The 16392-nt window shown below is 40.9% G+C and overlaps 1 protein-coding gene across 5 annotated transcripts in view; it reads right to left on the bottom strand.

Moving 5' to 3' along the window:
- Positions 1-7226: 7226 nt before the first annotated feature.
- The window catches only part of LOC114629501 (solute carrier family 22 member 19-like), an 81922-nt gene continuing 72756 nt past the window's right edge, over positions 7227-16392 (bottom strand). The window contains exons 7-10 of one of the 5 annotated variants that reach the window (XM_028777542.1): positions 11960-12174; positions 10661-10769; positions 9397-9600; positions 7227-8138 (exon numbers count right to left, since the gene is read on the bottom strand). In XM_028777542.1, coding sequence (XP_028633375.1) covers positions 8069-8138; positions 9397-9600; positions 10661-10769; positions 11960-12174 — 598 coding nt within the window. In that variant the 3' untranslated portion in view covers positions 7227-8068. The remainder of the gene's footprint in view (positions 8139-9396; positions 9601-10660; positions 10770-11959; positions 12175-16392) is intronic. The other 4 variants (XM_028777543.1, XM_028777544.1, XM_028777545.1 and 1 more) reach the window with 4 other exon arrangements.

Below are 16392 nucleotides of genomic sequence, written 5' to 3'. Positions count from 1 at the left end.
AAATACTCAAGGGAGCAAATATGGAGACAAAGTGAGGGATAGAAACTGAAGGAGGGGGCGTCTGAAGGCCATTCCACCTGATTATCCATCCCATGTGCAGTCACCAAAGGTAGATACTGATGTGGAAATCAGGAAGTGCATGCTGATAAGAGCCTGATATGGATGTCTCCTCAGAAGTCTGCAAGAGTCTGTCATATTCAGAGGCAGATGCCCACAACTAGCCATTGGACTGATCATGGGGTTCCCAATGGAGGAGTTAGAGTGAAGACCATTGGAGTTGAAAGGGTTTGTGGCCCCATGAGGAGAGCAACAATACCAACCAACCATAGCCCAGGGTCTAAACCACCAGCCTAGGAGCACTTAGGGAGGGATCCATAGCTTTAGCTGTATAAGTAAGAGCGGAGGGCCCTACTGGGCATAGGTGGAAGAAGAGATCCTTGACCTCATGAAGGCTGGACGCCCCAGGGGTTGCGAATTTGAGGGTGGGGAGGTGGGAGTGGGGGGGTTAGGTAGGGGTTACATCCGCAGAGAAGAAGGAGGAGGGGTGGGGGGATTGGGGGTTCCTGGGTGGGTGGGGATGGCGTAAGGGGACAACATATGAAATGTAAATAAAACATACAATAAAAAAATCTGAAAATAAAAAGAAAGAGAAGATGTTCAAGGATAAATTCCTTGAGAACGAGAACAATAATGAAACACCCAACTGTTCCCGTAATGCTTGACTTAGCCTCCTCTGGAAAAACTCCCACCAAAGGTCCCAAGGACTTGTGAATTAAATTCAGCCAGATGGTCTGTTGGCTCAGATAAACATCCACACTGGGTCCTGAGGCCATAGGAGCCAGAGACTGTTTCCGTGAGATTAGTCAAACCTCTGCCCGGGATCTCCTTACACACATTACAGATATTTGAAACAACCAATTGTGTGTGACGGCACCACAATCCACTTTACCCCCCCTCCCGCCTTTTCCTATATTAACCCTAAGCTTTTAGGCCTCAGGGTCGATTCCTCTACCTCCTTCATGAGTTATGTATCGGCCCAGAGCCCTGATAATAAACCTGATTCATGTGATTGCAGCAAGATGGTCTCTGGAGTATCTTTGGATCCATGCCCTCTCAGTGACCCGAGTGAGGGTCACCCTTCAGGGGGTCTTTCACAAGCAACATTTAACAATTCAAATATGTGTTAGATAAATAGATGATCTTCAAACTCTTCAGAGATGTACAGATGTACAGATCTTTTAAGATGTTTTGGTGACATAAGGCTTCTTGTGACAGCAGCCCTAATCTACTTCAAAGAAGATGATGGGCACTGAAGAACCTCCATATGGAGTTTGCTTCAAATGTAACAAAGCTAGGCACTGGCCAAAAAAACTACCCTTGCCTCAACTGCTGACAGTATGCTATCCAAATTGTGGACAAGCAGGACATGGAGGAAGTTGACTGATGAACATTGCCAAGACAAGGTAGCCAGTCCTTTGTAATTCCTGCTTCACAAAAAGTCTGTCAAGTATATGCCAGTGTTGCAGAGGAGTCTTGAGTAATTGTTCAGGTAGCCAGAAATCTCTGTCATTTCTATACTTTTAGAAGCTAATTCCTCTGCACTTTCTATCTACTCAGGTAATATTTAATCCTTCTCAGGTCCCAGATGGGGTTGAAGAGTAGATAGTTATAGTCTCATACTAAGTTTAAGTTGTTTAGGATTCTCCTTCCGGTCTGTGCCCGAGCACTGAGCAGATCCTGGGCTTGACCTCTGCACTCAATCTCACAAAACCCAGAGGAGGCGGGGCTCCCAGAAGCTCTAATCTCGGCAGTATTTTAGCCTACTTTCTGAGAAACAGAACAACAAAGGACCAGAAAATCTCTCTTCAGTGACATATAATTCATCACCCACCTGTGAAAGCTTTCCTGCTTTAAAGAACTGTCAGCACACATGGAAGACAGTGATCAGAGCAAGAGACTTCACCCTGCAGTGAGAGCAGGGAGCATGGCAGTCCTTAGCTCACTGGGGGCCATTGTGATCACTACATGTCTAGGAGCCAGCATGGCTCAGACAGTCTCTCAACCTCAGCAGGAAAAGTCTGTACAGGAGACGGAGTCCACAACCCTGGATTGCACCTGTAAGGGTAAAAATTAAAACAGCTCAGCAGAGACCACAAACAACTTGGCAAAGACTGCAGGACAGCTTGCTGAGCTTGCTGAGAATAGCCATAATAAAAATATCAAGCCCTTCTAGGGACGAGGTGACCAGAAATGTAGAAACAACCAAAGACATATCTTGACCAGTCTAAACATGCCCAAGTGAGTAATGGGCCACCTGGTGTTTATCCTAGAAGGTCTGAGACTTCATGGTCAAAAATAGTGGGCCATCCAACCTGTCAAAATGATTGCTTATGCAAAGTGCTGGTGTTTGAAATATCCAATCATATGTAACCGTGCCAGAATTTCCTGCTTTTCCCTTCCCCCTTGTGCCTCCCCCTATAAAAGTTCTAAACTTCCTGGGGTCTTCATCGAAATTCTCTCCCCTGCGTGGGATGAGTTTCGATCCAAGGGCCCTTGTTAGTAAACTGCCTTTTGTCATTGCATCAAGTCAGTCTCTCGTGTGTCCTTGGGTGCGTGCTGATCGGGACTTGAGATGGGGTCCTCTTTCTGGGTCCTTACATACCTATGACACAAGTGACACTAATTACTACTTGTTCTGGTACAAACCGCAAGGAGGGCGGGTGAGTGTTATTCGCTAAGAAGCTTACAAGCAACATAATGCAACAGAGAACCTCTTCTCTGTGAATTTCCAGAAAGTAGCTAAGTCCTTCAGTCTGGAGATCTCAGACTTGCAGCTGGGGGATGCTGTGATGTATTACTGTGCACTCAGTGGAGCCACAATGACACAGGCAACAGAGGCGGGCGAACAGAAACCTTAGATCTCAGCATCTGTGCAAACATGGAAGAAGTGGCTGGGGTACCAGAAGAGAAAACCATCAACTTTTCTTAAGAGTAAGTGCTACTCTCCCCCAGCTGCAAGAAACACGGGAAAGGGGTATCTGCGAACTGTAACTCTTAAAGTAACAGTCAAGATGGCAATGTAAGTATTTCTAGTTTCATGGCACTTTCATAATTGCACTTGACTCTCAGAGCTTCGAATCATACTTACACAAGATAAAGCAGACATCTTAAACATTTCCTCTGTTCAGCAATTCTTATAATCTAGGAGTTCTTGTCTCCAAGAATTTTTGTCAAATGATGCTCATACTTTTCGTTGACCATTGATATCCAAAAATAAATCTCTTCAAACCATCAAAAAAAAGTTTTTTAGGATTTAATGAAATAATTTATGATCTAAAAATATGTTTTTAGGTTGATAAATGCAAGATACAATAGAAAATGATTTAGCTATAGAACTTTGAACTCCCCAAGATGGGATAGATAGTAAAGTATTCTTTCCAAGGTTGCCAAACAAATATAGACAGGACGTTATAAATATATTCTTACCTTATATTGCTCATAATTGTTCTTATTGATGTTAAAGGAAGAGCCTTTTATTGAACTAAAAGAGTGAGAAGTTGGGATAATCTTTTGTGTATTGTATAAAGGTTGTCTTTGTATTCTCAGCATTTTGTAAACATTTTCTCCATCACCTTCTGGTTGATTTAATAAAGAGCTGAATGTCCTGAAACAAAGCAAGGGAGGATAGGTCTATCTTCCAGGCAGAGATAAGAATTCTGGGAAACATGCCAGGCGGTGGTGGCGCACGCCTTTAATCCCAGCACTTGGGAGGCAGAGACAGGCGGACTTCTGAGTTCGAGGCCAGCCTGGTCTACAGAGTGAGTTCCAGAACAGCCAGAACTACGCAGAGAAACCCTGTCTCAAAAAAACCAAAAAAAAAAAAAAGAATTCTGGGAAAGGGTCAGAGGCAGGAGATTCTCCAGCCAGGTGCTGGTACTGAAGGAAACATAACTGGCCATGTAGCAGAATTTAGATTAGAATAAACAGGTTAATTACGTTATATGATTGTGTTGGGAAGTAGCTTCAGATGACCTGTCAATGTATATGAATCCACGTGATGGTATGAATCAAAATCAAAGCAGGAGAAAATATACTGCCTGTCCTCAGAGTGTAGAGGCTTAAGGCCCTTTGGACTGATGCCAAAGGCCAGAGGGCACTCACCCTTTCCTGCTTAAACAAGAGGTCCTGTTGAATTCACGTGAGCACTGGCTGCCATTCTATATCCCACTTCTTCCTTTGTTGTACACTGTTGCACACTGGGCTATAAAGGATGAAACTGAACTGGAACAGGCAGGTTGGCAGGGTCTAAGACTGGCCAGGTGAGTGGTAGGGAGGCCTTCTCCAAGACAGTTTTCAGTGTTACAGCTCTTCTTTATCAGGGGAAAGTGAAGCAGCTCTTCTAGACAGTTTTCAGTGAAAAAGTTCTTCTTTATTGCAAGGGCTATATAAACTTTGGAGAGCAAGTAGAGGTTTGGGTGGTGAGTATACATTATTGACTGGGGCTGAGGTTCTGGGAATGCTTTGTTTACATGAAGAAGAATTCAGGTGTTTAAACCTGTACTTTGGCCATGAGGCTATATGACTACCTCAGTGGTGATAGAAGTGGGGACTGTAGAGCTCCATGCTCCAGGTCATTCAGGCCCAGAACAGGGAGGGAGCAATTCTTACTACTGCCAGTCTCAAATTGAGATTTTCAAGGTTTGGACATCTCTCAATCTCACTGTTGCTCCAGAACCATTACTCCCAGTCTCACTTGACCCAGAACAACTTCCTTAACTTTGAAAATATCTACAGAAGGCTAAATAAAGCTTATTTATGAAATTAACTACATTAGTACCTAATATGACAAGTTTGATTGACACTAACCTGCATTTCTTAATTATCCTAAATAGTTTCTAACAGTAGCTTTCCAGGACTAGAACTTTTACCTTACATTTTAAAGTGAGTTGTATAGGTTCAATGCCTTAAACAAGAGCTGAAACTTATATATAGTATGTTATAACAAAAATAACCTTAATTTTCTAGCAATATACAAAAATCCATACCAATGTAAAAACATTTGGCTTGCTGTTGTTTTCTGGTCTAAATTAAATTCAATAATCTACCCTTTTATCCTATCATTTTTTTTATATTCCCCATTTTTCTTTTTATCCCGTCTCCCCATGTTCTCCTTAACACTAGATAGGAGAGAAATAATGAAAGATTGAACAAAAAGAAAGAAACATATTCTTGAATCTAGCCTCCTTTACTTTGTTTCCTCCCCGACAAAGACCATTAACAACTTGTGACTAACCCTCCTTAAATAAAGACAAACACCCATCACCCACTAATGACCAACAATTGCCCATGCCACCTCTTGGAAATAGGGACATCATTCTCTTAACGTTGCTTCCTACTGTCTAAGGGCAACAGCATTCTTTAGGGACCTTAAGAAAATTGGGAAAGTGGTCAAGTTGTGGGAGAGTCAGCTATATCATTTGCTCTCCAGTCTCTGTGTGATGGGAAAGTACAGGGTTTAATTGAAGAAATGACTGGAAGTTTTGGAGGATGGAACAATTGAGCTAACACTTTGAAATCATTCTGGATATAGGTTTTGAGGAAATAGACATTTCTGCATTAATATATGGATGGAGTGAGCAGTGTACACAAATCAGCTAAAGATTACTCTCTGCTCTTTGTCTGATCAGGAAAGCCATTAAACTTTACAGGTCCATTTGGACTGTATAGCCAAATTGTAATATAAATCTCCATCCATGTCATATGAAAGGATGGCATGCAACAATAAATACTGAGGACTCTGTAGCCAACAATATTTATTGGCTATGTAGTGACATGTCTCAGCCAATCTCAGAGCTGTTCCCATAAAGAGGGATCAACATTCATGTTACTTGTTTTTTTGTTCTTCTTGGTTTCTTCCTTCAAGTATGAAGCCAGGATTTTCAGGAGCTTTCCCCAAGTTAAAGCTAATATTTATTAATATTGAAGAAATATTCAGCTTTTTGTTTTCTGCTGAAACAAAGGCATAGCCTCTGCCCCCATGCAACACATTTCCTGACTTCTATTTGTAACTTAACACATTGTTAAAACATACAGACTGGTTTAATTCAGCAGGGTATTTTCCTACAATCTAATGTCTCTCAGCAGCTGTTGTTTTCTGTTCATAAGCTTTAAAATTTTTAAAGATAATAAAGTACTATGTAATATTTCTCTGGGGGGGTCTTTAGTACCACTTTCTGTTTAATTAAGCATTCCTTTTTTTTTAAATCAAGTCATAATCTTTACTTATTCACACAGGGGTTATAAATACAAAAAGGCAGGATGTGGGGAAGGGGATGACACCTGAGTGTAGGTGTTCGGGGGGAGTACAGATATCTTTCAGAACAGTATATCGGCTGGGTGAGGGTTCAAGGGACAGGTCACTATGAACTATCTGCCTATGATTCACTTGTACTTATCTAAGTTGGTACTGTCCATTAAGGCTACCTATTTACAAGGTCTATGACTACTCGGGCTGGTAAATTTCCAGAAAAGCTGCCTGTTTACAATAGCTTATAGCCATCTGTTTTAATGTTTTTCCACAGAGACCCAAGACTTTGTGTTAGCATGCATGTATGTCAGGCCTATTGCTGATTTTAGATCCATGGTTCAGCGTATAAGCAGGGCTGCCCCGACATCTCCTCCCTTCTCCAAGTATAAAAGAGCCATGGTGATTCTAATCTCGCAAAGGCAGGGATAGAGGCCTGACCTCCAGTAATTGAAGGGGATCTTGTAATGGCTCTGGTCCTCCTGTCATTGTCCAGTGAGGCATGAGGGCCATACCCATCCTGATGTCTTTTTCTTGGAGTGGGGATACTTTTGACATCAACCTCTATGCAGTCAGGCTTGTCCCTCAGGGAACCCAGAGAGATATTTTTAACTTAAGCATCTCTTTTAAAGTATGATTTGATCTTTGTATAATTGCTTATCCTGTAGGATTATGTGGTATGCATATAATAAGCTGTATGTTGTAATATGCAAAAAAAACTTTCATTTTACTAGGGAAATATGCTGAAGCATTTTTAGTCTTAATTTCTAAAAGTATCCCCATAATAGCCATAACTTATAATAAATGTGTAATTGCAAAATCAGCCTTTTCAGAAAAGCAGTTGCCCATTTAAATCCTGAATATATATCTATGAAATAGTGCACATACTTTAATTTTTCCAAACTCTGAAAAATAAAACACATCCATTTGTAAAATTTTATTTCTTTGGGTACCTTTTGGATTATTTACTGAAGGTAATGGAGTTAGGTTAAATAAAGAGGACATTTCCTTATCATTTTCTTGGCTTGTTGCCAAGTGATAGAAAAATCTTTCTTCAAACCTTTGCTGTTAACGTGATGTTTCTTACACAATTCTGAGGCTTCTAACATATTTCCTGTTAATAGCTGATAAATTTCATCATCAGTTATTTCCCAGAGTTCCTATCTCTTGCCAAATCAAATGTCTCACTTTTCATCTCATGCCCTGGTATAGACCATTCACCTCTTTATTAAACCAACCATAAGGTAATAGAGAAGATGTTTACAGAATACTGAGACAGGTGGTGCTTCATAAAAATAATAATACCAACGTCCAGCTGTACTCAAATCTCTGCTGGTACAGAAACAGCATTTGAATAATACAAAGACAATCTTTACACAGTACACAAGAGATTACCCCAACAGCCATGGAATAAAACTAATGAGAATTTCACAATAAATTGTCCATCTTTAATTTTTCCCAAGCATCATGTCACAATAATTGGAAGAAGATTCATCCAAGTCCTATCTGGAAACTTCATTGGTGTCTATTGTCATAAAAATGTCTCTGAAGATTTATTTCACTGTGTTACGTTTTCCTTTAATTTTTATTGAGATAATTTGTATATCAGTTGAGTATGGAAATTTTAAATTTAATACAAACTTTTTGCTATGTTGTTATTTGATCTAGAATTTTGCTATATCTAGAGTGAACCTGGACCATCACAAATCTGAGTGATAGTTTTCTTATCTTGCTCCTTTATCAGATTCCAGTTTTTGGAGTTCCTTAAAACTGTGTCATTTTGATGAAAGTATCTTTCTGCTTTGCTTGTCTGGAGACTCTTCCTCTGTAACACATATAGCAAACACAAGAAACACAGTAAATCTAAGAGGACACAGAGAAAAATGATATCCCTACATCCTCATCCTTCACCCAACTGCTTTGAAAACACCTATTGTTTCTGCCAAAAATGATTTGAGTGCATCTTGTCAAGTAAAAGACCAATCTCCTAGTAACTTCCATGCAATAGCTAATCTTGGTTGTCAACTTGACATACTTGAGAAGCAAGAATGTTGGTTGAGAAACTGATTCATCAGATGAGTCTGTGGCATGTTTTTAGAGAATTTTTTGGTTGCAAGTTGAGATAAAAGGATCCAACTCACTCTGGTGACATATTTAGGAGATAGCCTAAGCTGTATATGAAAAGTAGCTGAACAAGCCAGAGGAAGCAAACTAGTAAATAGCATTGCTTGATTAGTTTCTAATTTAAGCTCCTGTCTGAGCTTCTCTCAGTGATGGACTAACCTGTAAACTAAAATAAACCCTTCACTCCTCAAGTTGCATCTGCTCAGTATTCTATCACAGCAACAGAGAAGCAAACTAGGGAACTTTCTACCTTGACTATTATGGTATTCTCCAAGGATGTTTGGGTGAGGGGAAGCAATAGAAATGCCTCATAAGTTTTGAAATTCTGCTCATTTTTTTACATTCTATGACCCTTTTGTTGATGATTCCCTTCTTCTCTGTCATGAACACTTTTATTTCTAGTGTAACAAAAATAATCTGCGTCTAATAGCAAAAACAAGATTCCGTCATTCAGATACAGTGTCATTAGTGGCAGGTCCTTTAGACCTGTATGCAATTTCCTTTAAGTTATTCAGTGACCATTGTACACTCAAGCACATAAGTACTGTGAGTTTCAGACAGCTTACCAGCATTTACCAGGTATGAGGGACAAAATGACATTTGTGTTTGTGCATGCTTGTGAAATATCATCAAAGATATGTGCTTCACATGAGGTCAGAGAGAACAAATGACATATATTCTTGTCCTAGTTATCTCTAAATATCCCTATGCTGGTCTTTGTTATTTAGAGAGTTTCCAGGCACTTCTGAAATCAATGTATAAAAATACGTGCAAATGGTTCCTATACCAAATACAACTTCCATGTGTAAACAAACAAACAAACAAAACTGCCTAGTTATCAGCCTACCTGACACAGAGCTGTTTGGGAGTCAAGGCTGTCTCACCTGTTTGGGAGTCAAGGCTGTCTCACCTGCCTCATCACAAGACCATTAGTGCCCAAGTCCTATGAGGGGCAGGATTCTACTTACTCATTCTCCACATCTTGTATGGAGTCAGGCAGAGGCTGATTCTTGGTCTCAGGTAGGAGAAGGACAACAAGGGCACCAAGGAAGGGAAGAACCCCATAGATGATCCAGGGCAAGGAGGCAGAGTATGTTCTGAGGATCATAAACAGAGGAGACAGGGCTGCCCCAATACTACCTGCAATTCCAATGACTCCTAAAGCAGTTGCCCTTGAGCACAAAACAAAATGCAGAAATAACTCCATGAGGACGCACATTTGAAATTTGTGACTTAGCCTTTGCATTAATTATGGAAATAAGCAGTGTATTTAGACATAACAATGTTGATAATTTTTACTCTTGTTTTTCCCATTTCTGTTTCATTTGATAGTATCTTTTCTCAAGACCACATATTAAAACACTCATTTATCATTTACAAAACAAGATGTGAGAAAAACAAATACTACACATTTTTTTCTACTGTGAAAATCCTAGATTTTAGCTTTTATGTATATCTGTACATGGGGCGGAGTTATTGATAGACACTTGGAAACTAGAGAGGGTACAATGAGGGGGAAAGAAAAGATCTTAAGTGAAAAAGAAGTTAATGATATACACACATACACACACACACACACACACTCACACATACACACACATGCCACACAGGCATGACCTGAAAGGAGGAGGCAGTAATTAGAGATATGAGGGTAAATAGCAGAAGGGAATTGGATAAAAGCAGCAGAGCAACCAAAACAGAGTAGGTGTGTAAATGTATAATAAACCTATTATTCTTCATGCTAACTTTTTAGAATTGATTTTGAAAGGTTAAAAACAACACACAGTAAAGTAGATTATTTCTCATGACTTTTGTCTTTTCTGAGTTTCAAATATTACATGAAGTTGAATTAGTGGTACATGTAGATTTAACAAGAACTGACCAAAAGGTAACTTTGAAGAAACTTTGGACATACTTGTTGCTATCTTCACAATCAATTGTTTTAGATAACTAACTATGCAGTCAATGAATGTAAATAAGCTAAGAAGTCAGCAAGATGACTCAGCAGGTAAAAGTGTTTACCATCAAGTTTGATGACTTGATTTCAGTTCCTAAGACCAGAAGAAGAGAATCAACTCCTGAAAGTTGTCTTCTGACCTCCATGGGTACATGATAGCAAGCACATATGTGCATAAACACCTATCATATATTCACATGCATATGCACAGAAAAATTTTAATTAATTAATTAAAAGTTTGTTCTGAGCCTGATAGTGAACCTTGAGTCTTGTACCTGATTATAGTGGGAAGTAGCTCATTTGCATGCACAAGAGTATTGCCAACAGAGACAAAAGAAAATGCTCCTCCCAAAGTTGCCAAAACCATTCGTAGGATCTGCATTTCTAGAGAGAGGAAGACCAAGGAGAATCATGAGATCTAAGCTGTGGAATTTGTACTTCTCAAATCCCAAAAAGAAACTATCCTTACTGGGAATGAGTAAAAGTGTAAAATATAGTGTAGAGAAAGTTTACAAAGATAGAATTCCCTTAGTGGCTAATAAATTGAAGAATGTGATCTATCTGCCTATATTAGTTTATGGGAAATCAAAGCTTCTAAACAACTGGATACGTATGCCTTAAATCTCTTAATATTTGCTTAAGAAGTAGAAAACTGGGTGAGTTCAGAAGGAGCTCACTTTCGTACTTTTTTATCCAGTCTTTCAGCAGTTTCTCATAGAGAATGTAGGAATGCTGTGGAGAAGTGACTAAGGATTATATATTCATTCAGGTACTCATAGCCAGTTGATTTGAAATATTGTAGAATTATGTTATGAAAAGACAGACTCCCTACAATGGTGTGCAATCTAGAGATTGGTTTGGTTTGAAATAATGTCTCAAGACTCAAGAACTGCTGCTTGGAAACATGTCAGACTTTTAAAAAAGCACTCAAGGAAAGTTTCATAAAGTCATTTTCTACACAATTTGGTGTTATGTAAGATCCAAACTTTGCACTGAGCCTTCATGTGAAGCAAAAAAAAAAAAATTACTTCATTGCTGATATTCAAGAGTTATGACCACCTATGTACTGCTATTACTTAAGTCTATTTAAATTCAGTGTAGTTGGTTCTAAAGTCTTAATGCTTAATGATTCATATTTTATGTACTTCAATACAAGGGATATCCATTTTCTTGATTTCCAAAGAGAGTTGTATTTGTGTCCTTATATCATGAGGCTCATAAAGTAGATACACAGAATTCAGAAAATAAATTCCTACTGAAGATGAAGTAATAAGATAGAGCTGGACATGGCCAATCAGATTATAGGGTCTTATGTAGAATAACAAAACTTGGGAATAATTGACACCAGTTTTCATGTGCATATTGAATATCGTAAACATTCATCTTCTATAACCAAATGTGACTGATGTTCAGCTCTGGGTACCTTAATGGAATAGTGTGCCCTAAACACCCAGATTAGCAACACAAAAAAAAATCCTTAGAATGTGTTTTCTTCTGATTTTATAGGTGAGCCTAAAAGTCCCAAGGAAAGAGAAGGAGATTATTTCTTTGCTCACCCTGCATCTTTTCCTCACCTTGAGGCACAAATGTTATGGCCAAAATGGAAATTCCAAATAGGGATATGATAAATAGTTGACTTATTCTGCGGCCCAAGTGATTCACCAAAAAAAATCCAACACAATTAGCTGGAATGGTAATTGTACCAAAAAGACACTGCAATAGGAAAACATTAGCCATCAGGTGCTGAAAGTTGATCAGCAAGCCAAACGAAGATGTCCATACCACAAATCTGTGAAGAACAAAGAAAGTTACATCATGAGCCTCAAGTTGATGTCAAAGCAGCCAATTTTAGTTGTTAAAATATCAAGAAATACAATCCACAGAATTCAAGAAGGTTAACAAGCCAAAGGGCCCAAGTGAGGGTGCTTCAATTCCACTTGTGAGGGAGAAGAAAGCAATCATGGGAGGCAGAGGGAGGGAGGGATCTAGATGGGAGAGGGGAGGGGAAGGGAAAAGGGAAACATGATCAGGTATTGGGAGGGTGGGAACAGGAGAGAAGCCCTGAAGGCCAGCAGAGAAAATGGAAATATGCAACCTTGGGAGGTGGAAGGTGGGGAGGTCCATTTAGAATATACCAGAGACCTGGGAGGCAGGAGTCTCTCAAGGCACAGAGTCCACCTCCAGTAGAATGACAGAGCATCAAGTGGAGGGATGGAGTTGCCATCCCACAGTCAAAAACTCTGACCCAGAATTGTTCCTGTCTAAACGAACTGCAGGAACAAAAATGGAGAAGGGAGTGTGTGGGAATGTGATAGGATGGCTTGGTTTTGGTAGAAGCGCTGGCTGGAAATAGCCTGGAGACCCAACAGGTGTGCATGCCTGTGAGGGACGGGCATCTATTCCGCTATGCTCCCAGAATCCAGACTCCTGACACATGGCGTAGACCTCCATTTGATCTGCACTGTTCAGTCATGTAGAGTAACGCTCCTACCAGCCACTCCACAAGTAGAGGGTGTGACTACAGGCCTCAGCCTCAAGAGATTTCCATATTAATGAGATACCTAAAGGCCAGAGGGCATAGGTAATTAAGTTTTTCTTCCCAGACCCTCTTCCCCCCTCCCTCCCTAAGTAAGGTCCACCCTGACCTGAGTGAGGGTGCCTCCAGATTCAACTACCATCCACTATGAAAATAAAGCTTATGGAACTATGAACTCCACGTGTCTTTGGGGGGGGCCCCGCTGCACTTCCCTGAGGACCTCTCTGCATTCCAGCTGTGGAGGTCCACATCTTCAAACAAGCTAGTCGGGCTGCTAACCCTGCCAATCGTGTATAACCGAGTCTCTTCCCACAGGGTGCCTGGGGCTTCTTTCTTCTCTTCCCCCTCCCTTGCTCTCTCAGTGTGCGGGCTGGTTATCCATTTTGCCATGGCCTCCCAGTGGCATCTGGGAGCCCCAGAGCTTGAGATCAGTTGATCCCCAGCCACCTCCTGGCCTGGGGATCCCCAAGTCAAGAGCCCCTGCCCCTCCCACAGAACTTCAGACTGAGTTTTCTCCCCACCCTGAGGCGCCCCTGCGGCTTCTCACAGCCCACATTTCTGGCACCATGCGGAAGCAATTCAGTCAAAATCCCGAGCATTTCTGCTTCTCTCTGGAGGCATGCCTCCCTGAGGTGCCCACAAAGAATAGAAGACGTGAGGGGACTCACAACTCAGCCCAACTGAATGAGTTCATATCTATGCACAAGCTATCATTCCCCGCAAGAGTGAGGGAAAGGAGGTCCAGCGACTGGCCCAACTTGGGATCCATCTCAAGGGAAGGCTCCAAGGCCTGACACTGTTACTGATGCTATGGTATGGCTGTCCTTGGAGAGGCACAACAAGCAGCTGACTGAGACAGAGGCAAATACTTACACCCAACCAGTGGAAAGAAGTCGGGTATTCCTGTGTTTGAATTAGGGAAAGACTGGAAGAAGCTATGGAAGAGGACAACCCCATAGGAAAACCAGCAGTCTCAACTAACCTGGACCCCTGAGATCTATCAGACACTGAGCCACCAATAAGGCAGCATATATCTGGTATAAGGCTCCCAACACATATACACCAGAGGACTGCCTGGTATGGCCACATTGAGAGAAGATGCACCTAATCTTCCAGAGACTTGAGGTCCCAGGGAGTGGGGAGACCTGGGGAGGAGAGTGAGGGAGAAACATTTTCTTGGAGACAGGAGTGAGGAGGGATGGGATGTTAGACTGTGGGAGGGCAGACTAGAAGGAGTTTTTAACTGAACTGTAAAAAAAGTAAAAGTAATAATAATAATAAATATATTTATCAAGGAATAGCTATATTCTTATATTTGTTAGGTTCCCAAAGTGGATTGCTGATGGCAATGACTTGACTTCCACATGAACTGGGTTTTACTAGAAAACAGAAACCTAAAGCATTTCTCAGAAGCCCTTAAAGGCTGTCTGAGGAGGATGGAGAAATACCTCAGCAGTTAAGAGCACTGACTGCTCGTCCCAAGGCCATGAGTTCAACAACTAACCAGACTCCCCAAAGCTCCCATGGACTAAATCACCAACAAAAGAGTATACATGGAAGGACTCATGGCTCCAGCTGTATATTTAACAGAGGAGGAGAGGCCTATGGAGGCTAAATGCCCCAGCATAGGAGGATGTTAGGGAGGTGAGACAGGAGTTGTTGGGTAGTTGGGGTAACACCTTCATAGAGGCAGGGGGAGGAGGGTGGAATAGGGGTTGCAGAGGGGAAACCAGGAAGAGGCAATTTGAAATTCAAATAAATAAAATAACCAATAAAAGAAAAAGAAAACAAGGTTGTGTGAATGCACCTAATTGCAACTGTCAGTACTTCATCTGTCTGAAAGAGTCCCCATGCTAACCACCTGGCTTTTCCAGCTTCTGAGCAGTAACCTCCCCCATCACTAGGCTCTATCCACCCACCTAAAACCCAACAAGCTTCTGCAGGTGCTGCTGTCCTCTACTGTCTGAGGCAACTTGACATATTTTTAAATTAAACTGTTCTTTTATGTACTGAAAATGGCTGTATTTGGTTGTTTATTGCTACATCTGCTTACATTTGGTGCCAAAAACCTAGAAGAAATACCTTTGGGGAGTAAGTTCCCCCTTTCACTAAACAAAAAACTGATTTCTGGGCTTTTCCATGGTACACATCATTTGCCTCTGTCGTACACCATATTCTGAGATTCTGAGTCCATCTCTCTCACCATTTCTTTCTCCTGAATGCCTACTCACCTCTCCTTACAAGCTAGGGCAAATGCCCTTCTCTCTGGACAGTTCCAGATTTTCTCTCATCCTCACTGAAGCCTGCTACAAAAGTCTTGCTGTATACCAGGCAGTTTCTCACACCCTCCTTGACATCCTTCACTTGGTTTGGGACAACCATCTCTCACAATCTGGGAATTCACTTGAACTTCACTTCACTTGGGGACACCATCTGGATTGAGTTTCCATTCAGAGACACTTACTCCACCCCTCTACCAGCTCACCACTCTCTCCTTCTGCATACTTATGATCAATCTTTAATCCCTCCTACCCCTTTCACTTGTATAAGCCATTGGTCTCCTCCTTCCAGCAGATCTTCTCCTTACAGTTCCCAATGTCCAGACTTAAGGAAGACTTTTCCTGCTTCCTATCTACTTTTTGCCCTGATACTGTGGTTACTTTTCTACCCCTCCCTCTTCAGCCCTCCATCATCTATCTCATCAATCATAGCCTCCTTCCACCATCAGCCAGATGTCACCACTCCTTTGCCTGCCTTCTCAAGTCTCTGTCCTTCCTCAGACTCAGATCTCATTAGGCCTTACTGCCTTATTTTAACTGCAAACTAGAAAATCAATCTCAATGGCCAGAAAATGGTGCATTCAACTTCATAATTCACACAGATTGCAACAACCTCTGCCACAAAGGAGTAAATTATTCAAAATCATTTATCTCTAAGCTTTCATTACTCTGGCTTTCGTTACTCTTCACTCTAAAAAGAAAATCCCTTTTCTCTAAGATTTCTGTACTCTCTATCATTTCTCCCTCTGAGCACTGGAGTCAGTCTTACAGATACGCAAGTGTCTTTGGGGTTGGATAATATTAGGATGGTGTAACATGCTGGTCTACACTACTAATAAGCTGAGTCTGGAGTTTGAATTTGACCTGCTCTAGACCTAAGTATATTTGTCTGAAAGTTTTCTCCAAAGTCTCTATCATGGTCAAGTTGGCAACCTGAGTCTGTAACAGAAAAAAAATGAGATCGAAACAGAACAGCCCAGGAAAAAGACACTATGTATTTTAGAACAGCTAAAAGGTAAACTATTTCCTTTTTTAATTTTTTTATTCAATATTTTACTTATTTACAATTCAGATGCTATTCCCCTTCCTCATTCCCCCCACCCATTAATCTCCTGTTCCATCCCTCCTCTTCCTTTTTTGCCTTTATATTGTTTAAATTACATGCAAGTATCAAGGTCAGTTCTAGGTTAAG

The sequence above is a fragment of the Grammomys surdaster genome, unplaced genomic scaffold (assembly GCF_004785775.1).
Source record: "Grammomys surdaster isolate TR1022 unplaced genomic scaffold, NIH_TR_1.0 310, whole genome shotgun sequence".
In the NCBI taxonomy this organism is placed as follows: Eukaryota; Metazoa; Chordata; class Mammalia; order Rodentia; family Muridae; genus Grammomys; species Grammomys surdaster.
The sequence above is the reverse complement of the archived record's forward strand: the minus strand, read 5'-3'. Positions and strand labels throughout refer to the sequence as shown.